General features: G+C 34.8%; 1 protein-coding gene across 5 annotated transcripts in view; it reads right to left on the reverse strand.

Annotated features, from left to right (window-relative positions):
• Positions 1-25,000, reverse strand: part of unc79 (UNC-79 domain-containing protein) — a 230,690-nt gene that overhangs the window by 100,247 nt on the left and 105,443 nt on the right. For all 5 annotated transcript variants that reach the window (XM_089090820.1, XM_089090822.1, XM_089090821.1 and 2 more), the window contains 3 exons: positions 24,919-25,000; positions 16,914-17,071; positions 11,717-11,898 (listed from right to left, as the gene is read on the reverse strand). The exon at positions 24,919-25,000 is cut by the window's right edge and continues 67 nt beyond it. In XM_089090820.1, coding sequence (XP_088946946.1) covers positions 11,717-11,898; positions 16,914-17,071; positions 24,919-25,000 — 422 coding nt within the window. The remainder of the gene's footprint in view (positions 1-11,716; positions 11,899-16,913; positions 17,072-24,918) is intronic.

Below are 25,000 nucleotides of genomic sequence, written 5' to 3' on the forward strand. Positions count from 1 at the left end.
AAATATTCCAACTCTTGCATTTCAATGAAATAAATTCAAAATGAACTTTGAAAAATCAAGAAAATGTAACTGTGACAAGTTAAACTACAACCATACACAACTGTAATGTTCAAACTCTTTCATTTAATTGAAATACATTCAAAATTAAATTTTAAAAAAAAATGAAATGTGACCGTGATGAGTTCAATAACTCCAAAAAACTACTTAAATATTCCAAATCTTAAGTTTATATTACTTAATTAAATATGAACTTTTAAAAATAAAGAAACTGTAACTGTGACTATTGGAACCACTACAAAACACCAGTGAAATATTCCCATTCTTGAATTTACAATTGAGATCTTAAAAATGAACTCTGAACAACTAACAAAAACACATAAAATATTCCAAATCTTGCAGTTCAACGATTTAAAATAAAAATGAACATTGAAAAAAATATAAATTGTAACTGTGAAAGAGTCAATCACACCGAAACACATCTGAAATATTCCACCTCATGCATTTCAACGAAAAAAATTCAAAATGAAGTTTGAAAAATTAAGAAAATTTAATACTGATAAGGTAAACCACAACCAAACACAACTGAAATAGTCCACCTCTTGCATTTCAAAGAAAGAAGATCAAAATGAATTTGCAAAAATCAAAAGAAAGTAGCAGTAACAATTTCAACCACACCCAAACACTACTGAAATAGTCCCACTCGTGAATTTAAACGAAATAATTTCAAAAAAACATATTAAAAATAAATAGAATTTAAGTCTGACAATGAACAAAACACCAAAAAAGAACTGAAATATTACAACTTGTATGTCAATGAAAGAAATTCTAAATGAACTTTGAAAAAGCAGGAAAATGTAACTGTGACAAGGTGAACCACAACCAAACACTACTGTAATATTCCAACTCTTGCATTTCAACGAAAGAAATTCTAAATGAACTTTGAAAAATTCAGAGAATGTAACTGTGACAATGTAAACCACAACAAAACCCTACTGAAATATTCCAACTCTTGCATTTCACGAAAGAAATTCCAAATGAACTTTGAAAAATCCAGAACATGTAACTGTGACAAGGTAAGCCACAACAAAACACTACTGAAATATTCCAACTCTTGCATTTCAACGAAATAAATACAAAATGAACTTTGAAACATCAATAACATTTAACTGTTACAAGGTAAATCACAACGAAACACAACTTAAATATTCCAACTCTTTCATTTCAACGAAATAAATTAAAAATGAAATTTTAAAAATAATTATAATGTAAGTGTGACAAGCTAAACCACCGCCAAACACTACTGAAATATTCCATCTGTTGCATTTCAAAAAAAGAAATTCAAAATGAACTTTGAAAAATCAAGAAAATGTAACTATGACAAGGTAAACCACAACGAAACACTACTGAAATATTCCAACTCTTGCATTGCAACGAAATAAATTCAAAATGAACTTTGAAAAATCAAAGAAAATGTAACTGTGACAAGGTAAACCATGACAAAACACTACTGAAATATTCCAACTCTTGCATTTCAACGAAAAAAAATTAAAAATGAACTTTGAAAAATCAAGAAAATGTAACTGTGACAAGGTAAACTTTAACAAAACACTACTGAAATATTCCAACTATTGAATTTCAAAGAAAGAAATTCGAAATGACATTTGAAAATCAAGAAAATGTAACTGTGACACGGTAAACCACAACCAAACACTACTGAAATATTACAACTAGTGCATTTCAACTATAGAAATACAAAATGAACTTTGAAAAATCAAGAAAAATTAACTGTGACAAGGTAAACCACAACCAAACACAACTGAAATATACAAACACATCAATTTCAATGAAATAAAATCAAAATTAACTTTGAAAAATCAAGAAAATGTAACTGTGACATGGTAAACCACTACCAAACACTAGTGAAATATTACAAATATTGCATTTCAACAAAACAAATTCAATATGAACTTTGAAAAATCAAGAATATGTAACTGTGACAAGGTAAACCGCACCGAAACACATCTTAAATATTCCAACTCATGCATTTCAACGATATAAATTAAAAATGAAGTTTGAAAAATTAATAAAATGCAAACATGATAAGGTAAACCACAACCACACACTACTGAAATATTCAAACTCGTGCATTTCAACGAAAAAAGTTCAAAATTAACTTTGGAAAATAAAGAAAATGTAAGTGTGACAAGATGAAACAAAACCAAACACTACGGTAATATTCCAACTCGTTCATTTCAAAGAAAGAAATTAAAAATGAACATTGAAAAATAAAGAGAATGTAGCTATGACACGTTAAACAACAAACAAACACTATTGAAATATTCCAACTCTTTCGTTTCAAAGAAAAAAATTCAAAATAAACTTTGAGAAATCACGAAAGTGTAAGTGTGACAATTTAATCCACATCCAAACACTACTAAAATATTCCAACTCTTGCATTTCAAGAAAATAAATTCAAAATTAACTTTGAAATATTAAGAGAATGTAACTGTGACAGGGTAAACTACAACCGCACACTACGGAAATAGTGCAACTCTTGGATTTCAATTAAAGAAATTCAATATTAACTTTTAAAAATCAGGAAAATGTAACTGTGACAAGGTAAACCACAACCAAACACTAGTGAAATATTCCAACTCTTGCATTTCAATGAAAGAAATTCAAAATGAACTTTGAAAAATCAAGAAGATGTAACTGTGACAAGGTAAACCACAACCAAACACTACTGAAATATTCCCAACTCTTGCATTTCAATGAAAGAAATTCAAAATGAACTTTGAAAAATCAGGAAAATGAAACTGTGACAAGGTAAACCACAACCAAACACTACTTAAATATTTCAACTCTTGCATTTCAAAGAAATAAATTCTAAATGAACTTTGAAAAATCAAGAAAATGTAACTATGACACGGAAAACCACAAACAAACACTACTGAAATATTCCATCTCTTGCATTTCAAAGAATCAAATTAAAACTTAACTGTTAAAAATCAAGAAATTGTAACTGTGACAAGGTAAACCACAACCAAAAACTACTGAAATATTCCAACTCTTGCTTTTCAACGAAATAAATTCGATATGAACTTTGAAAAATCAAGAAAATATAACTGTGACACGGTAAACCACAACCGAACGCTGCTTAAATAGTCCAACTATTTAATTAAAACAAAGTAAAATCAAAATGAGGATTGAAAAATCCGGGTTATTTAAGTTAGACACTGTAAACTACAGATGAAAGACACTCAAAAAGTCCAGCTAAAGACATAAAAGGACAGACCTAAAACTTGAAATTTGACATATCAAGAAAATTTAACTGTGACAAGGTAAACCACTACCAAACACTAGTGAAATATTACAACTCTTGCATTTCAACGAAAGTAATTCAAAATAAACTTTGAAAAACCAAGAAAATGTAAATGTTACACGGTAATCCACAACCAAACACTACTAAAATATTCTAACTCTTCCATTTCAACGAAAGAAATTCAAAATGAATTTTGAACAATAAAGAAAATGTCAGTTTGACATGGTAAACCGCAACCAAACACTGCTGAAATATTCCAACTCTTGCATTTGAACTAAAGAAATTTAAATGAACTTTGAAAAATCAAGAAAATGTAACTGTAACATGGTAAACCACTACCAAACACTAGTGAAATATTCCAACTCATGCTTTTCAATGAAAGAAATTAAAATTGAACTTTGAAAATTTAAGAAAATTTAACTGTGACAAGGTAAACCACAACAACACACAACTTAAATATTCCAACTCTTTCATTGCAACGAAAGAAATCCAAAATGAACTTTGAAAAATAAAGAAAATGTAACTGTGACAAGGTAAACAACAACAATACACTAATGAAATATTCCAACTCTTGCCTTTAAAAAAAATAAATAATCACATAAAAATTAAATAACAATAGACTTGACTTGTGACAATGTAAAACCCACACACCCTAAGCTGACATGGACTTAATATTGAAATTCATCGAATGATATTCACAGGTTTAATAGAAAAAATCAGAAACAGAGGGAGAGTCTATTTACACAAATACACAATGATATATTACTCATCTAGCATTTACTCGAAACCCATTCGAAATGAAATTCGAAAAAATCCATAGAATGTAACAGTGACATTGTCAACTACAGTCATACACTACTGAAACATTCCAACTCTTGTATTTCAACGAAAGAAAATCAAAATGAACTTTGAAAAATCAAGAAAATGTAACTGTGACAAGGTAAACCACAACCAAACACTACTGAAACATTCCAACTCTTGCATTTCAACGAAGGAAACTCAAAATGAACTTTGAAAAATCAAGAAAATGTAACTGTTACAAGGTAAACCAAAAAAAAACACTACTTAAATATTCCAACTCTAACATTTCAATGAATGAAATTCAAAATGAACTTTGAAAAATAAAGAAAATGTAACTGTGACAAGGTAAACTACAACCAAACACTACTGAAATATTCCAACTCTTGCATTTCAACGAAGGAAATTCAAAATGAACTTTGAAAAATCAGACCTTTGGAGGGGGAGGGGCCGGGGGGAGGGGGTCGTTCTGTGTCTCAATGCACAAAAAAAGTATAAGAAATGGGGGAGGGAAGGGGAGGGGAGGGGAGGGGAGGAGGAGGAGGAGTGGGAGGAGGAGGGGAGGAGGAGGAGGAGGGGAGGGGAGGGGGAGGAGGGGAGGGGGAGGGTAGGAGGAGGGAGGAGATGGAGGGAGAGGGGCTCCTTTGGGGGGCCAAGGGGGGAGGGGCCCTTTGGGCCCCGGGGGGGGGGGTCTGGGGGAACCTTGAGGGCCGGGGGCCCTTTGGGAGCCCGGTGGACCTTTGAGGACCGGTGGCTTCCTTCGGGGTTGGGGTAGAGGACCTCACAACACTGTTCAAATGGAACTTGTGTATTATAACGACCACAGAGTTTGACCCTCAAATTCTCTTCTAAAACCTTTTCTAAAATCTTCTTTCAAAATGTCTCTAACTGTTTCGCCGAAATAATCCCATAAAATGGATAAAAGGGTTTCGCCCAAATAATCCCTAAACGGAGTTTCAGCATGTTCCCTTTGTTTTGGCATCTCTGCGCTGAGGCATTTGAAATTACAAAGAAACCTGATTCCCGCGCTAAAACAATTCTTCGCTAAGATATTTCTTTGAGAATTGTTTCCATGGCGTTTGGTTATTAATATCTTTTGGAGTTCGACCAAAAGAGCTGTTTCCGAGGCAATGACATTAATGACTTGGATCTATTCCTGGAGAAATGTTGACAGTATCATAAATTGCTGTTGACATCCGTAAATGTGAGAAAGTTTCTGTTTTTCCATTCTCACTGACAAATACCATAAAAACATCAAATAAATCGATCAACACACATAAAAATCCACGAAAACAGACATAAATGTGACAAAGTTCCTGTTTTTCCAAGTGAGAAAATTCCTGGTTTTTTATTCTCAGTGAGAAAACCATAAACCACGTGGTCCTGTTCGGAGTCGGACCCCCCCTTCTACTCCTCCCCCGTAACTCCTACTCCGACCCCGACCCCCCACCAGGAAAAAATTCCTCCTTAAAACGCCTGTATACTTCCCAATAACCAATACTATATGTAAACAATAGGCAAAGTTCATAACTTACAGCGCTTCCCACGGGAACTGTGGGAGATTAAGTCATCCTCAAAGACATATTAATTAGATTTCCGACTATGCGTGAACAAATTGGCTATCTCAAAATTTTGATTGGGTGACTTCGGGAAAAAAATGAGCGTGGGAGGGGGCCAAATTGCCCTCCAGTTTTTTTGGTGACTTAAAAATGGCACTAGAGCTTTTAATTTCCGTTCGAATGAGTCCTCTCACGATATTCTAGAACTACTGGATGGATACAATCACCCCTGAAAAAAAAAACACGCATCCCGTGATCTTTCTTCTGGCAAAAAATACAAAATTCAACATTTTTGCAGATAGGAGCTTGAAACTTCTATAGAAGGGTTTTCTGATACGCTGAATCTGATGGTGTGATTTTCAAAGTTCTATGACTTTCAGGGGGTTGTTTCCCCTTTTTTTGGAAAATAAGGGAAATTTTCTTAGGCACATAACTTTTGATGGATAAAACTAAACTTGATGAAACTTATATATTTGAAGTCAGCGTAAAAATTAGATTCTTTTAATATATTTATTGGTATCAAAATACCGTTTTTAGGGTTTCGGTTACTGTTGAGCCGTGTCGCTCCTTACTTACAGTGCGTTACCACGAACTGTTTGATTTAATATTTTACCTGAAATAAAGTACCAAGGACACGGCAAAAAACCCTTAATCAGGATAAATTTAACCCAATTATGCGACAAAATAGGTCCATCATCAAGAAATGTATTGCTATTTTTTACAGTAGAAGGCGAGAATAGTAACAGAGCATCGTTCAGGGTTCAGTAAGAGAGAGGCTGATGGCAGTTTATCTTTTCCCCAAACAAACATATTATTAAAGCAATAGACACCCAAATCCTATCTTGATCCGTCACTGCCTCTCCCAACGTATCTCAGTTGTTTCAGCATATGCCATTATTAGCTAGCCTTCAAAATCACTTTTACGGGGGAAATACACCTTTTGGTAGTCAATTTCCTAATTGTCAGTGGCAAAAGATAAAAATTGGAATACCTGAACAGGTTTCACAGTTTGGTAAAGCAGAACGCAACCTTTTTTTTTTTTTTTAGCTATCGATAACATCCAATCATTTTATTGAAGGCTCGCAATAGAAAACTAACAAATAACCTTATTAAATATTTTTTCTTGTTTTTGTTCAATTTCGTTTATTCTTTGATTATGATAATAGTTCTTTATTTAAAATTATTTGAAAAAAACTACGTTTTCTAAAGAGTTAAAGAGGCTGAGTTACAAGGTCGAACCTTAAAACGTACAGGGATTAGGAGGCACAGTTGGGGGGCTACCACCCCCAAACCCCCGCTTTCGCAGCCTTTAAATATAAAAAAAAAATTTCTTTAAACTGAAAGTAAGGAGCGACATTAAAACTTAAAACGAACAGAAATTATTCCGTATATGAAAGAGGCTGTGCCCTCCTCAACGCCTCGCTCTTTACGCTAAAGTTTGACTTTCTCACAACTCTTTTTTTAAACAATAAAAACTTTAGCGTAAAGAGCGAGGCGTTGAGGAGGGCACAGCCTCTTTCATATACGGAATAATTTCTGTTCGTTTTAAGTTTTAATGTCGCTCCTTACTTTCAGTTTAAAGAAATTTTTTTTTATATTTAAGGGCTGCGAAAGCGGGGTTTGGGGGTGGTAGCCCCAACTGTGCCTCCTAATCCCTGTACGTTTTAAGGTTCGACCTTGTAACTCAGCCTCTTTAACTCTTTAGAAAACGTAGTTTTTTTCAAATAATTTCTGCACGTTTTTGTACAGTTTATTACTTATTATTGCTTGACTAACTGTTAGCTGATCGTGTCAGGAGTTAAAGTTGGGGGCTGCCGCCCCCAAACCCCCCGCTCTTGAACATTCTTGTGTTAAGGCTTTTAATTCCTGAATACTCAAATCACGTCGTACAGGGTGCCTCCTAATACCTGTACGTTTTAAGGTTCGAACTTGTGACTCAGCCTCTTTAACAGCACCCCAACTGTGCCTCCTAATCCCTGTACGTTTTAAGGGTCGACCTTTTAACTCAGCCTCTTTAACTCTTTAGAAAACGTAATTTTTTTCAAATAATTTAAAAAAGAAACTGAGTTTCTTTTCAAAGTATATAAAAAAGTTGCTCTGATGGTGAATCGAACCCGGGTTTTCAGCCTGAAAATCTGGGGTATCAGCCGCTGGACTATACAAACACAATAGTAATTGTTGTTTAGCAAATTGAACCTATTTTCGACGCAAGCAAATTCCCAAAAATCTTGATATGTGGTTTTTGGAAAACAGGGAAGGAGTGATCAGATTGAGCTGAAATTTCGAGGATAAGCTCCCAGGCCCCAGGAAAGCTTATCCTCTAAATTTCAGCCCGATCGAGACAACGTTAAAGGGGGGGTTGTGGTGGGAAAAATTAACATGGGCTAATATAGGAAAACGAGGTTTTTCGTAAATGTAAATTCGGGGGGTAATGTTTTCGGTCTGAAAATATCAAAAGGCCCTAACAGGTCAAATTCTGCTTCAAATGAGTCCTCATTCACCCGGATCCGTTGCCAACTGTGGCCTGTAGGCGTGGCTAAGAAAAAAAAAAGAAATGAATTTTAAGTGGCTATATTTGGTTTTTTGAAAACAGGGAAGGAGTGATCGGATTAAGCTGAAATTTCGAGGATAAGCTCCCTGGCCCTAGGAAAGCTTAACCTTTAAATTTCAGCCCAATCGGACAACGTTAAAGGGGAGCTGTGGTGGGAGGGTCGAAGCTTTCGGCCCAGTTTACCCCATGAAGATAAAGTTGGAGGAGGAGGAAATTTTTCAAGTGTCTTAGATTGACCTCGGGCCACAAAATGTAATCACCTCCATCTCTCTGTGACCTCTAGGACCTGAAAGCGCTTAACAGTGTGGTGGGTCGACTCTGTATAGAGTCACAAGTGTGCCTCCTTGATAATTTATGCAATGGAATTGTACGTTTGAAAAATCTCAAAAGGAGAAGTCTTCTAGAGCTCGAACATGGTTACAATGATTATCATGTCAAAAGCTTTTTTTATTTTTTTAATATGCACTGCAAGAAAAAAGGCATTTTTAGTAATATTTTACTAAAAATATTACATTTAGTAATATAAGTAATATTTTTCTAAAAGCCCTTTCTAGCCACGATTTTCAAAAAAAGGTACAAATGTACAACCAGGTGATAATATTTGTCGCACACAGTAACAAAGACGACTTACACATTAGTTATGCTAGTTATACTAATTATAGTTATAAAATTATACTAATTATACTATCAGAACGACTCTCTCAAAATAACAAAGGAAATCTAAACTTAACGTGTGTATTACCTGAGCCGTGCATTAGCTCCTAAAAAACATTCTAAGTACAGCTATAATTAGCATCAATACACTTTATAATATAAATTTATAGTACACATATCACACAATAATAATAATGTATAACAATAAAAATATAATAGTTCTTACTTTATTGTTGTAATAATTTCAATGAAATCTGACTAAATTCCCAAATAAAATATGTAAATTCCTTGGTTCAGAATTTCCGCTCTGCACTCTATCCTTTCCTTTTTTGCCTAATTCTTAGAGTCGCTTTAATTTATTTTGAAATTTTATATGAACGTACGTCAATATTTTTAAAAGAAACCGCCACATCCTGTGCATATTTACGGGCATTTTCCACACAAATATATCTTAGTTATTATTAACACAACAATCAAGTATTTGTTTATCTTTCCAGGGAATTTTAATGATATTGAAGGACACACTACATTAAAAACGAAAACTGAAACACATTAAAAGGAAAGTAGGAGCATCTTTCATAAACTCAGAACATACATTAGGACCCAGGGAGCTCAAAACCCGTACGCGAAGACTCAGGCGAAAAATATTTTTAAAATGAGGAGCCTAATTGCAAGAGATGGCCCAAGTTGTCTCCTTAGACTCATGAATTATATCATCTGCATTTATTTTATGATCATGTCAGTCTCAATTACAAGTGTATATAAATATATAAAAAAAAAGAAAAGAAGTGAGGATTATCAGCTGATTCAAATTTTTAATGCAAAAATCGCTAACTAAGTGGACGCAAATTCGGAAAACTTCTATTAAATTATTCTTTATAAAATGATGATGAATGGACCTTGAAAATCATCAAAACGAGGTAATAATTCCACAGCTTTTTTCTGAAGCTTTTGTACTTTGTTAAAACTTTAATTTAAAGAAAATAATTCTGATGGGAATAAAAGCAAATTTGAAACTTTAAACGGATAAAAATCATTTCTTCCAATCCGATGCAACATATATCTAAGAACCCAGTGAAAATAAACCAACTGATTATGATCAAATATACTTGTCAGATTATGCAAAATTAGCACTGTACTGAAAAAAAAAACACCCATATGAAACATGAACGCTGTTTTTAGTTCCGATGTGTTTCAGTAAAGCACAAGTTTTGCATAATCCTGAAAGTAGAGGGAAATGCCATCCGTCAATTTATTTATACAAGTATGGGGAAGTGATCTGGGAAATTTCTTGCCCAGTGAAGGCAATTTTTTTGTCTCTCCAATGCCGCGTAGGTGCTTTCTATTTCAGCACTCCTAACACTACAACTCTTACCACGACTACTTCTCCCATGACTATTATTGTTACAGATAGCACCACTATCAATCATAACAGGAGACTACTAATACCAAGGCTACAATTTAATGCATATAATGAAAAAAAAAATCAATTTTATTGGTAAATATAGATAAATATAATTCTTTTGACAGGTAGGTAACAGTATGATTTTAAACAGGATTTTCGTCAATTTTGTAATTTTTTAAATTTAGTTTTAGTATAATTGGCTTCAAGGGATTCAATACCTTACAATCATTTAGCGAACATCAGCGTCGGCTGACCGTCTCGAAGCGAAGGGGTTTATTAGAAAATTGTCCCAGGGGACTAGCCACAATATGGAGCTATTGAGAATCTGTGGTTCAACTATGAAATTTGACTTTAAAGACTGAAAAATTTGACTGCAACTTTATCTCCCTTGCGGCAGCAAGGTTTTCAGTCAAAGCCGGTAGCATATGCCGGTAGCATAGGGGAACTCCTAAATCTGCTATATAGCTCAAATGACATTTGTGTGTAGGTGTGGGTATATATGTATGTATGTATGTGTATGTATATGTATGTATATATGTATATGTATGTATATAGTAAGGAGAAGTAAGCCCCAAGATTGCCGAGTTGTCAACGTCACCATGACATTACTAGTGATCAATAGAAAAAAGCCTCTAATGTCTCATCTCGTTGTTTTTTAATGTATATTTTATAAGCCATAGGATTTACTCTGTGAGGCATACGATTTATTTGCCATTTAATGACCGATGTAGAAATTTATTAGACTTTCTGTTTAACCTTTATGGTATATGAATAGGTAGATCGTTAGGTCCAGTATTTTAGTGTTGATTTAAGTTCCCACAGTTGATTTAAGTTCCCACTTGTTTTTCTTCTTTTTTTTTCTCGTTAGACATGTTGGTATTGTATTCGTTAACTATTGGTGTGTTTTTTTCTCTCTCTTTTTTTCTCTTTGTTTGTACTCCTCTAGTGGATTTTTAATGTATCGACAGAAGGCAAAAATAAATTATTATTATTATTTCCTTTGAGCTGATTTTTATTGTTTTCCTAGCAGTTATGTTAGTACATCTTTTGAGACTGCCATTTCCTGAAATTTTTAAAAAGAAAAATTTGCTCCGTTTAATTGAAAAAAAATTCTCAATTTCTAATGATGTAAGTTTCATCAAAACTGAATTTGTCTATATCCGGCAGAAAACGGCAGAAGTTAAATGGCTATTCTAAGGTTTCTGGGAAAGTAGGTATTGACTTTATTTTTCTGTCGTTTATACAAATCTTTCTACAAGCTCTACAAGTTATGGCAAGACTACTCAATCAATTCTAAATAGTTTGGCCAGACAAGCTCAAAACTTTATAACGGACGAGTTAGGGCGATCTTTTAGGTAGTGGATCCACTTAATAAAATAATATGAAATTTAATTGGCTAAATAAAAACAATAAAAATGCTTGCTTACTCTAAGTGAATCGTCATTCATACATTCGAGGCAAGTCTGCGCCCTTCTCATAACAGGTAATTTAGTGTCATCTAAGGAACCAATAAGGAAGCAGAATGCATTTGCCATTAAAGACTGGAGATTTCTACTTCCCCGAATTGTTCCTAAATCACCCATTTGGGCAAGTATGTAGATCTTCTCCACTAGAAAGAAAAAGAACCCTCTGCAACGTAAATACCACCGGGTTTCTAAATAAAAATCATCTTTTCTAAATTAAAACGTTAGTATTTCTAATTCGACTTGAATGCTAAAACATCAGACTGAAGAGATGAGCTTCTGGCTTTAGAATACACTGTTTTATTACGTTATCTATAAGTTTGACTATCTATGATAATAAAGAAAAACGAATAAAAATAAAGAAAGAAAAACGAACAAAAATGGGGTTTTTATAGGCCAAATGAAAATACTGAAAAAAACAAAGCGAATATTTCGAGAGGACAAACGCCTCTCTTCTTCAGCGCGAAACGAAACTGAAGAAGAGAGGCGTTTGTCCTCTCGAAATATTCGCTTTGTTTTTTCAGTATTTTCATTTAGCCTATAAAAACCCCATTTTTGTTCGTTTTTCTTTCTTGACTATCTATAACATCAATATTCGATTGTGAGTTTTATTTTAAAAGATTCTGAGTTTTAAATTTAATAAAACGGCAAAGATAACCCGAAATTCTAAGAAAATAATAGTATATAGAAAAAGATCTTTTAGAAGAAAAAAAAATATAGAAAAAGATCCAGGGTTTAGATGAAACTAAAACCTAAAAATAACCTGGATTGGTATAATAACAGACTAGAACCAACAGCCGGGTGAGAAATATAGGTGAAGTAAAATACAGTTACTAATGATGTTCTAATAAGCCTTATTTTTTTAAATCAAAAACAAGCTTTTGCGAATATTGTAATTAAATTTTGGAGCCAAAACGTGCATTGGATCTCATTATTGCCAGATACCAGCCCAAAATTTGCACAATAAACTTGAGCACACTCAAACAAAATGCGCAAAAGCCTATTTAGCGAAATAAATCTAGCTCAATATCCTTTATTTCTTAGTAAAAATAAGTACTGACACTTCATATCTGTAGATTCATTATAGCTAAGTCGTGTACAATTAGGGAAATATTTTATGAGACAACATTGGCCAAACAGCTCTAAAGACTCCCATTGGACCATAAGTGTTCTTTTTAACATTGCCAAATAGGTATTCGCATCAGCCTGCTTCAAAATTCAATCAGCCTGCTTCAAAAACCTTAATACAGGCATGATTTCTCAACAAACATATTTCACATATTTTTTTTTTAATCAGGTGAAGGTTTAATTAAAGACCAGAAAAATCCGCGGAAATACATCCTTGGTATCAGGGCAAACCTAGGATTTAGAACTTGCACGAGTTAAGAGCAGGGTTACTATTACTAAAAAAAAGACCGAGATATAGATTTTTTAGTTGGTTATACATTAAATAACTAGACAAAGTGTTTCATAATTCATTCGAAATTTTTTTCGGTTCTATATTCAAAGGTTTTCTTAAATACTCGTTTTGTGATTGACCGTTGCACTTGTGTAAATGCAAGGGGATAAAATATTTGATACAGCTTAGAGCAAAGCGCAATGTATGTACATCATGAAAAATGTACAAACACTGATCCAATGATCACTGATGGAGAATTCAAAATAACACACTCATAAAATTTACTTTTTAAAACGTGAGATGTCCTCTCCCTAAGAAAATACTTCAAATCCAAATCTTGAATACAGCATTGGAATACTCCTTTAAACGACGACCAGAGGTATGAGTAAGTGGCACCTGAGACCTTCCAAACCATTAGCGTACAGCTTAAGATAATTGAAGGTGAATACTAGACCTGAGACCTGGGAAAGGCCTGAAACCTTCCAAACCATTAGCGCATAGCTTAAGGTAATTGAAGGTGAATACTAGACCTGAGACCTGGGAAAGGTCTGAGACCTTCCAAACCATTAGCGTACAGCTTAAGATAATTGAAGGTGAATACTAGACCTGAGACCTGGGAAAGGTCTGAGACCTTCCAAACCATTAGCGCACAGCTTAAGATAATTGAAGGTGAATACTAGACCTGAGACCTGGGAAAGGCCTGAAACCTTCCAAACCATTAGCGCATAGCTTAAGGTAATTGAAGGTGAATACTAGACCTGAGACCTGGGAAAGGTCTGAGACATTCCAAACCATTAGCGCACAGCTTAAGATAAGTGAAGGTGAATACTAGACCTCAGACATGGGATAGGACTGAAACCTTCCAAACCATTAGCGCACAGCTTAAGTTAATTGAAGGTGAATACTAGACCTGAGACCTGGGAAAGGTCTGAGACATTCCAAACCATTAGCGCACAGCTTAAGGTAAAATTGAAGGTGAATACTAGACCTGAGACCTGGGAAAGGTCTGAGACCTTCCAAACCATTAGCGCACAGCTTAAGATAATTGAAGGTGAATACTAGACCTGAGACATGGGAAAGGCCTGAAACCTTCCAAACCATTAGCGCACAGCTTAAGGTAATTGAAGGTGAATACTAGACCTGAGACCTGGGAAAGGTCTAAGACCTTCCAAACCATTAGCGTACAGCTTAAGATAATTGAAGGTGAATACTAGACCTGAGACCTGGGAAAGGCCTGAAACCTTCCAAACCATTAGCGCACTGCTTAAGGTAATTGAAGAAGAATAGTAGACCTGAGACCTGGGAAAGGTCTGAGACCTTCCAAACCATTAGCGCACAGCTTAAGATAATTGAAGGTGAATACTAGACCTGAGACATGGGAAAGGCCTGAAACCTTCCAAACCATTAGCGCCCAGTTTAAGGTAATTAAAGGTGAATACTAGACCTGAGACCTGGGAAAGTTCTGAAACCTTCCAAACCATTAGCGCACAGATTAAGATAATTGAAGGTGAATACTAGACCTGAGACATGGGAAAGGCCTGAAACCTTCCAAACCATTAGCGCTCAGCTTAAGGTAATTAAAGGTGAATACTAGACCTGAGACCTGGGAAAGGTCTGATACCTTCCAAACCATTAGCGCACAGCTTAAGATAATTGAAGGTGAATACTAGACCTGAGACCTGGGAAAGGCCTGAAACCTTCCAAACCATTAGCGCACAGCTTAAGGTAATTAAAGGTGAATACTAGACCTGAGACCTGGGAAAGGTCTGAGACCTTCCCTACCATTAGCGCACAGCTTAAGATAATTGAAGGTGAATACTAGACCTGAGACATGGGACAGGACTGACACCTTCCAAACCATTAGCGCATAGCTTAAGGTAATTAAAGGTGAATACTAGACCTGAGACCTGGGAAAGGACTGAGACATTCCAAACCATTAGCGAACAGCTTAAGTTAAAATTGAAGGTGAATACTAGACCTGAGACCTGGGAAAGGTTTGAGACCTTCCAAACCATTAGCGTACAGCTTAAGGTAATTGAAGGTGAATACTAGACCTGAGACCTGGGAAAGGTCTGAGACCTTCCAAACCTTGGCGTACAGCTTAAGGTAATTGAAGGTGAATACCAGACCTGAGACCTGGGAAAGGTCTGAGACCTTCCAAACCTTAGCGTACAGCTTAAGATAATTGAAGGTGAATACTAGACCTGAGACCTGGGAAAGGACTGAAACCTTCCAAACCATTAGCGAATAGCTTAAGGTAATTGAAGGTGAATACTAGACCTGAGACCTGGGAAAGGTCTGAGACATTCCAAACCATTAGCGCACAGCTTAAGGTAAAATTGAAGGTGAATACTAGACCTGAGACCTGGGAAAGGTCTGAGACCTTCCAAACCATTAGCGTACAGCTTAAGGTAATTGAAGGTGAATACTAGATTTGAGACCTGGGATAGGTCTGAGACCTTCCAAACCCTTAGCGTACAGCTTAAGGTAATTGAAGGTGAATACTAGACCTGAGACCTGGGAAAGGTCTGAGACCTTCCAAACCATTAGCGTACAGCTGAAGGTAACTGAAGGTGAATACTAGACCTGAGACCTGGGAAAGGTCTGAGACCTTCCAAACCATTAGCGTACAGCTTAAGGTAATTGAAGGTGAATACTAAACCTGAGACCTGGGAAAGGTCTGAGACCTTCCAAACCTTAGCGTACAGCTTAAGGTAATTGAAAGTGAATACCAGACCTGAGACCTGGGAAAGGTCTGAGACCTTCCAAACCATTAGCGTACAGCTTAAGGTAATTGAAGGTGAATACCAGACCTGAGACCTGGGAAAGGTCTGAGACCTTCCAAACCATTAGCGTACAGCTTAAGGTAATTGAAGGTAAATACTAGATCTTTACGCGACAATAGATCATGCAGACTAATGAAATCATCCATTCGAGGATTTTCTGGCAAGAATTTCTTTAAAATGTATCAATATCATTAAAGATGGAAGGGGTTAAATTCCATCATTAAAAAAAAGTGATTAATTTGTTATGTATATGTGTGACTTGTACCACTTTCGAGTATCTCAGATTCCTGGTGCAGCCTTATCAATGATAAAGGCTGGCGGTCAATAAATTATGCCCCTGGATTGAAACAGCTTCAAATCGAATCGAAATGGATCGGAACAGAGCGAAACATAAAAAAAAATCGACGTTAATCTCACATCTGCAATGAGTTGCCAGCCATTATCCTAAAATAACTCTATACAAAGTAATCAGTCACTAAATAAGATAATGCTTATCCTAATCTTTACATCTACATACTAAATCAAAGGCTGTAGATTTAACAATAGAAGGCGTTGACTTTTAATTAGACCAAATCATAAACGATTCTTTTATCAGTTCTTGAAATTAAACCACAGCCGATTATGATTATTATTTCAGCCAAATAATATTCCATCTGTCGTTTATTTTTTCTTTCCTTTTTTAAATATAGCCAAATAACATACATATGAAAATATTCTTTCCAGCAAAAAATTTCATGTCTTCCCAACAACTTTTAACTGTTGACAACTTGTGTACTTACAAAACTATTTCAGATTTTTTCGTTGCATACGAGGACAATTCCGTATAAATTGCACAAGTTGCGTCAACAATAAACTATTTCTCCATCAGCAATATGAAAATTGAATTTCGGTACCATTTACACATAATATCTGAAGCATTCTTCTTAAGACAATAGTAGAGGTTGTCCTTTATTCAATATGACAATAGATAAAATACCTGCTCCGAATCGAATTTTCCAATCTGGATCCTTGAAATCACTCTCTATTAGATTCCAAAGAATTTCCGATCCAAGAGGTAGAGCTGCACAATGGAGTATCAGCTTGGAGGCTGCTTGAGCAGACTGCGAGTCTGACTCTTGAAGAAGTGGCCAAAACCTTGAATAATCAGAAAACTAAATAAACCTTATAATCTTTGGGGTGGGCTTAACCATACAATTTTTTACTATTGACTTTTTTCACTCTTTCTAAAGGTCAGAAATAGTAAAATTAAATCGATACATAACTTATGATTTCTTAATAGATTATTAAAGGCTATTTCCTTGAAAACTCCGTCAGTTGTTCCCTAGATTAAAATCTTAAAATTAATTAACTTTGATAGTACCTAATGCTACAGAAAAGAAGAAATTTTCAATTTATGGAGGTAAGGTTTTTTTTGTCAGCAGTTTAACTACAGAAAAAATCAGCACCCAGCAATAGTTTTTTTCCTTTAGAATTTGATTTTGGAAGATGAATTTTCTTTTTATTAATTATAATATAATGGCCTTTTTCAAATATATTCATCATTTTCTCAAAATTGTCCAATGTGTTTTACTTAGGTTAGCTCTCAACAGGTTTTTAAATAGATGGCAGCCCCATCGTTTAGAAACGTATTTAACCACTCAGAGCAAGAATAAGAGCTATAAAATTCATTAATTTTAGTGTTACCCATCAAAAGCTCCAGGCCTGAGAAAATTCACCTGATTTCCGAAACAAAAAAGAGGAGAAAACTCCCATAAAGTCAAACGATCTGAATTAAAATCTCACCATCAAATTCAGCGCATCAGAGAATCCTACTGTAGAGGTTTCAAGCTCCTATATATATATATATATATATATATATATATATATATATATATATATATATATATATATATATATATATATATATATATATATATATATATATATATATATATATATATATATATATATATATATATATATTTACATAGTTATTCTTTATAGTTACAGATAAAAAGCACCTACGATCAATCTTCTTCAGATTTGCTAAATATCTTCTACATTTGCCCCCCTTGGACAAGAAACCGTAAAATTATTCATTTGTATAAACTAGCTGACCCTAAAATTAGCATTAATAAATCTCTTTCCTGTTTTCAAAGTAAGTTCCATCATCCATGGTCAACAATTCGTTCATAATAGTTTTTTTATATTATTGTATTGCATATAGTCACTGTTCGTATTAATGCAATGAAGAGTTTTCTTTTCTCATGTGTTTGAATTTTCAATGTGTGTTTGTGTCCTTCTTTTACTTCTTTTTTTCTTTTTTGTTTTCTTTAATGATTACTCCTTCTACTGTACCTTTTGTACCTTTTTTTGACGGGCAATAAATGAATAATAATAATAATAATAATATACATATAAATGTGGATTTTGCACGTTCTTTCAGAAGAAAAATCAAGGATGCGTGTTCATTTGTTTTCTCTTTTTCAAGAGATGATCGTATCAAACCAGTAATTCCAGAAGATCGAGAGAAGGGTCATTTGATCGGAAAACAGAAATTCTAGTGCTCCTTTTAAGGGACCAAGAAGATTGGAGGGCAACTAGCTCTAACCCCATGCCCCTTTTTCCCCAAAGACATCCGATCAAAATTTTGAGATAGCCATTTGATTCAGCATAGTTGGAAGGTCCAATAAGTATACTTTTGGGGATGACATAACTCCCATAGCCCTGTGGATAGGGCTGTAAGCTACGCAATTTGCACATTGTTCACATGTAGTATTTGTTATTGAGAAATATGCGGAATCTTTTTTTTGGGGGGGGGGTATCTTCTGCGGGGGGATTTTCCCCGGGGATAATTCCGTGGGGACGAGAGTTTACGGTGAAAATTTTCCAGAATAAATATTACACGGGGGAGGGGGATTTCCTGACATGACTTGAATGACGGTCAGAAATTAAATGTAAAAAAAAAGTATTTCCAACTGAAAGTAAGGAGCAACATTAAAACTTAAAACGAACGCAAATTATTCCGTACATGAGGGGGGCTACCCCTTCCTCAACCCTTGCTGTTTACGCTAAAGTCTTCAAGTTCTTTAAAAATACTTCTCATTCGAATTCACCGGGCCTTGTGTTTGGGCAGTGTTTCATAAAGAATTGTGACAAAAAGTCAAACTTTAGCGTAAAGAGCGAGGATTAAGGAAGAGGAACCCCCTCATATACGGAATAATATCTGTTCGTTATAAGTTTTAATGTTGCTCCTTAAACTGAAAGTAAGGAGCGACATTAAATCTTAAAACGAACAGAAATTATTCCGTATATGAAAGGGGCTGTGCTCTCCTCAACGCCTCGCTCTTTACGCTAAAGTTTTTATTGTTTAAAAATAAGAGTTGTAAGAAAGTCAAACTGTAGCGTAAAGAGCAAGGCGTTGAGGAGGGGACAGTCCATTTCATATACGTAATAATTTCTGTTTGTTTTAATTTTTAATGTCGCTCCTTACTTTCAGTTTAAAAAACCTGTTTTTTATTTAAAGGCTGCGAAAGCGGGAGGTTTGGGGGGCGGCAGCCCCCCAACTGTGCCTCCTAATCCCTGTACGTTTTAAGGTTCGACCTTGTAACTCAGCCTCTTTAACTCTTTAGAAAACGTAGTTTTTTTCAAATAATACTTTATAGGGTTACTAAGGTAGTAAAGAATATAATTAAAATACGATCTAAGATTACTGACAAACAAAATTTCAGTTCTGCTACGAGTCAAATTTAACTTTGTTGGCTAGATTTTACTTCTCTCAATGACAAAACTATCTCTTCGTGTGTGTAAATGTTAGGTTCCCTTCTGATTTGTATCCCTGAAAAATACGTTTGTTTGGAAGATAGGAATTTTTTTTATCATCATTAAACTTCGCTGAACTTCACAGAAGTCTTCAACTGTTCATCGTAAAATTTGAGCACACAGAATTCAACCGCAATATCAGGCCGAAATAAAAATTAAACCTACACGTCTCAAACCAGCAACTCAATACAAGTAATATTCAACCGACTCAAAATAAGGCCCAATACGGCAATACCCATTAAATATCTGGCCACACTAATTTCAAAACAAGCAATACTCAATACGTGCAAAATCCAATTTAGGAAACCACAGCCGCCATCTGCATTGAATGCAGTGGAACTCGACGCATACAAAACTAAATCCATGACGATTCAACCTACGCACGATTTAAACAAGTCCTAGCTCAACCCTTGAAAAACCTGGCACGGAAATTTAAACCCAGCAAAATTTCTAAGAACATTAAAGCCCATCCTCTCACCCAATAAAAAGCCTCTATTCTCGCCAAAATCTTGAAATTTCCCCCAGTTCTAGAAATTTTTCCCATGATCTGCGTTTCGCCGATCTGATCCCCCCCCCCTAAATAAATTACTCCGCAGATGTCTGGATTAATACAGAAAGTTTGACTGAAAGCCTCCTTTTGATAGAACTGTAGTCAGCGAAAATGGGCCCACAGACTTTTTCTTCCTAAAATCACAACAATCCCATTTATGGTATTACACCATACTGTACTATGATAGTGTAGTATAATATCACCCTATGACATATATGCTAGTATCACACTACACATCTGCACATCTGCATCACATCTGCATTGGTATTACAATGTGCAAAAAAAGTTATGGGGCTCATGAATAAGACCCACTCTCGACTCTTCCTGGCCCTGGTCACGGGAATAATTATTATAAAAAATAAACGGGGAAAGAACCGAAAGGAAGGAGAAGCTATTGGAGTGAAGTGGCATTTTTGAGGAAGTTAAATGATAAAAATTATGAAATGGTGCAGTTGGGGTCCTTCGGACTAATCTATTGGGTGAAGGACACCTTAATCTAATCCAGTGGTTTTCAAACTTTATTTTTACCATATCTCCCTTAAAAATGTTTGATCATACGGTGTCCCCCTTCCATTTTGTAAAATAATACAGACGCGAAAATTTTTAGTAATAAAAAATTTATTAAGATCAAGTCTTACAAACAGAGAAAACGGATAACAATTTTATATCACTGTTTTTAATGAGATGGAGCTTGCCTATAATTAGCAAAAATTTTGTCAAAGCTCGGTGTCAATGACAAGATGACTGCACGAAGCTCCTTTTCTACAGCCAAACAAACCCAATATTTCGACTTCATTTCAGCTAATGCAGAAAGTTCCGTTTCGCATAAATAAGATTTTGCGAACGGCATCAATACTTATAAGACTTGTTTTGGCAAAATATTATATTTACTCATAATACCAAGTCAAAATTGAACTAAAGATGCATTCTAAAAATTGTGTTTTAAAGAATTATCACAAGCTAATCCAATCAATTTTTCTTTCTCATTACTTGTTAATTTATATTTATCATCTTCATTGTCGATAAATGGATTGTGTAGTCAAGCGTATTGTGTAAAACCGAGATCTGATGAATTTCTTATAAATGCTTTCACACTCCGAGGAGAAAATAAGATTCTTCTCCTATAATTCCACGCTTATAGCCGACATTTAGCTTACGTGGGTGATGTACTTTCGTGAAACAATCAGCTTACTCCTAATTTTTGGAGTGGCAAACAACCCCACCTTTAAAGAGCCTGATTGGTTTTAGAACCTTCAATGTCAACTTTCAAGCCAGCAACAAAAAGGAAAATTTCAATTTAACATGATTGGCAGCTTTGAGTCATGAGATATTGTACAAGTGCTACCACTGTTTTTATATCTTTTGGTTACGCCATTATTACAGAACAATATTCTTCACTAACACGTTCCTTCAACTCTTAATTTTTCTGGACCTGACTGACTATAGAACGTCGGTTGCTCTGTAATGTAGTCACGCGTATTTTGTAAAACCGAGATCATCAACATAATTCGAGAAATAAATTAAGAGAGCACCCAAGCGTACAGCGAACGGATTTTTGTTTGCTTTTATGTTATCTTCGGCACGTAGATTTAAAAGTTGAAACATGTCAAACTAATTTTTTTTCCAAATTTGCCTTCCATATCTCCATTTTCTTATGACTGCTTTGACACCATCTTTTTGAATCAATTGATACATTTGTTGACCAGACATCGATTTATTCAAAGGGCTTAGTTTTCCTAAAACATCCACCAAACAGGTAAGTTCAATAATTAAATTCTAAACTTGTTTGAGTCCTCATTTTGATTTGCTTTGATAAAAATTGCAATTTTCACTTTGAGTTCCATGTATCCTCTTAATCGCTGGCACGAGATAGCCAGCCTTCTTCACAATAGTACAGAAGGGGTAAAACGTGCAAAGATGTGAGTAGCTCCCATGTTGTCACAAAGCTTTGAAAATAATTTAATAATGTGTACTATAATGATGTAACTATAACTATGTAACTATAATGTAACTATAACTATAAATGATAAAAATAATGTAAATAATGTAACTTATGAAAGACTATTTTTTATGTAGTTTATAGCTTTCGTTACTTATGTAGAAAACGTCTTTGAGTTCCTCACTCACTTTTTTTGATACGAGAGCTGCTCCGTGGAGCATGCATACTTCCAGAAAACATCGGGTGTTTTCATTTTGACTAGTGCTAGAAGGCCAGTTTAGTGTCCGACTGTCGCACCGTCTGTACAAAGCCAAACGTAATGCTTCTTCCACAATATGCCTTTTTCATTAAAAAATTGTCAATTATTTTAGACATTTCACAGGATGTGCCTTTGCCAAGAATCAGTTTGCCAAAAAATATACCTTCAGTTATATTATTCTCTTTGACACAACGAATATATCCAATTAAATATGCGGTTTTATCTAACGCCAGTTTCTTTTTCAACTTGTAAGGCGAATTTTTTAATGCGCATCTGAGAAACTAATTGATTGCAAAGATTGTCTTTAACAATCATCTGATTGATCGTCCCTGCACGGAGTATCCAACTGCATATATAAAATCTTACTAGTTTTACCTTGAGATGGCGAACCTAGCTTTTGTTCAGCCCGGGCCTCTAAATCCTGTCAATTACGAAAAGGTTAAGATATTTCAGTTTTAATTTCATTTGATTTTCTGTCAATTCTGGCCAATATTCACGCCTTCCCCTACAATAGTCTCTGCCTCCCCAGGGATACGTGCCTCCCCTAATTACCCGATATACCCGATTAAAAGCAAAAATTTTAAAGTCTTCCAAAAAGAACATGAAAGGTTGTTATTAGATTGTACCGGTTCCAAAAAAAACTCAATCATACCAAAATTCTACCCGGCAAAGCTCAGCCCAGTAAAACTCAGCCCATGCAATGCTCAACTAAAACAAAATTACTGGAACTCGGCAAACTAAATACATAGAAACTTAAACACAAGAAAAATGTACTGAGCACAGGAAAATCATGCACAAAATCCGGAAATTCAATCCAAAACTCCATTTTTGAAGACATAATATCCAATAAAACACAGCTTCACATTTTATTACGGCCAGTTTTCATCATTTCTGCATATAGAGGTAGATACAATGAATTTTTAATTTAGAACGATTGTCACAAGCAAATAATGTAGGTTGTGCGTCTTTTGTCAGTTAAAAAATACGGGAGTTAAACATTCCTCCAACAGATTAGTCCAAAGGACCCCAACTGTCTTAAAGAACCAAAAAAAACTTTAGCCGAAAAATGTGTTTTTATGTTTTGACCTCCCCTTCTTGAAACAATCTTCCAAAACCTGGACAATTTGATTCATGTTAAGTTTAAATGTCTTTTTTTTCTAATATTACTTTTCCAAGCTTTATTGCAATTATTAACAGGAATTGTTTACGTAAAAAAATTTGTTTCCATTCATAGTTTTCAAATTTTGGAAGAACCGTGGTGCTTTGAAGTGAGAAAACTTGTATGAGCCCAATTGGCAGCAATGGCAGCAATCTAAACTATAAAGCTTCGAAATCGTGAATTTTCGAAATTCGAAATATTCGAAATTGTGAATTCATTGTTCATGGTTCACACACTATGTACATTTCTTCATTTGCCAATCAGATTATGGCAGCAATCTTAACTATAAAGCTTTTTATAAGCCTTATCAACTGCAGGCAGCACCCACCATCTACATTTTTGTAATAATCGCCAAGTTCACTTCCATCTTTGAGAGAGGTGTCTTACAACTACTAATAACTTCTTTGATAGGCAAAGCTATATAGTGCCTAAAATCTCCCAAATGATTAAATTCGATTAGGTGAAATTTATCTTTCTCCCCAAAATTTTAGATACAAGGTTTTGTTGGCTGTTGGTGTTATTACGCAGTCATATAGCTTTTGATAGAACTATACCCATTACGTAAATACAAGAATTTGACGATGTCACAAATTCGATTTTACGCATGTAACTCCCAACTAAATAAGAAACAAAAAACACCCAAATAGTTCGTTGAAATCTAAATTGAACTTCAAAATTGTCGTAGCACATAACAAAACCGAAATGAATGTCGACTGCTGTAATCAAATGAAAATAAAGATGTGCCATCTTCGAATTTTGGATATATAAATATATGGGGACGTAAATATACCAGTCAAATATGCAATCAATTTGTAGTCCAAAACCATTGTACACTTAATTAATTACTAGGTAGATGGGAACAGTTGATAATTTGAAGGTAAACAACCTATCGAAGTTGATCAATTTTATACTACCTTTTTTAATGTTACTCATAACCCATGCAGCCTTTATATTAAAGCAAAATTTCAGTTCCAATGCTTATAGAACTTTTGTTTCAGAATAGAAAAGCTTGTTAAAAAAAAAGTTGGAAAAGTACTATTTTTCTAAAGATATCCAAAAACAGCAAACTGGTTGCATTTTTTCTATATTTTCTCCCCTTTTGTTCCTTAAAATAAGCAACAATTTTAACATTTACTCAAAGGAAGTAGTATCAAAACGAGCGCTTTGTCAAAAGGCCTAAGCAACTTGAAAATTTATGTAGCAAACACACACTAGTAATACTAAAAGGATACTCATTGATGCCATGTTCTTAGAATAATATGATAGTATTTACGTCGATATTACTAGATTTTCTTGAGCCCAGGCAAAGAATCCTCTGTGATCCTTAGAGGCTCGATTCAACGCGTCTTCGTGGA

This window comes from Artemia sp. Qi Xiang Cuo, chromosome 6, assembly GCF_049724085.1.
Source record: "Artemia sp. Qi Xiang Cuo chromosome 6, ASM4972408v1, whole genome shotgun sequence".
Lineage (NCBI taxonomy): Eukaryota > Metazoa > Arthropoda > Branchiopoda > Anostraca > Artemiidae > Artemia > Artemia sp. Qi Xiang Cuo.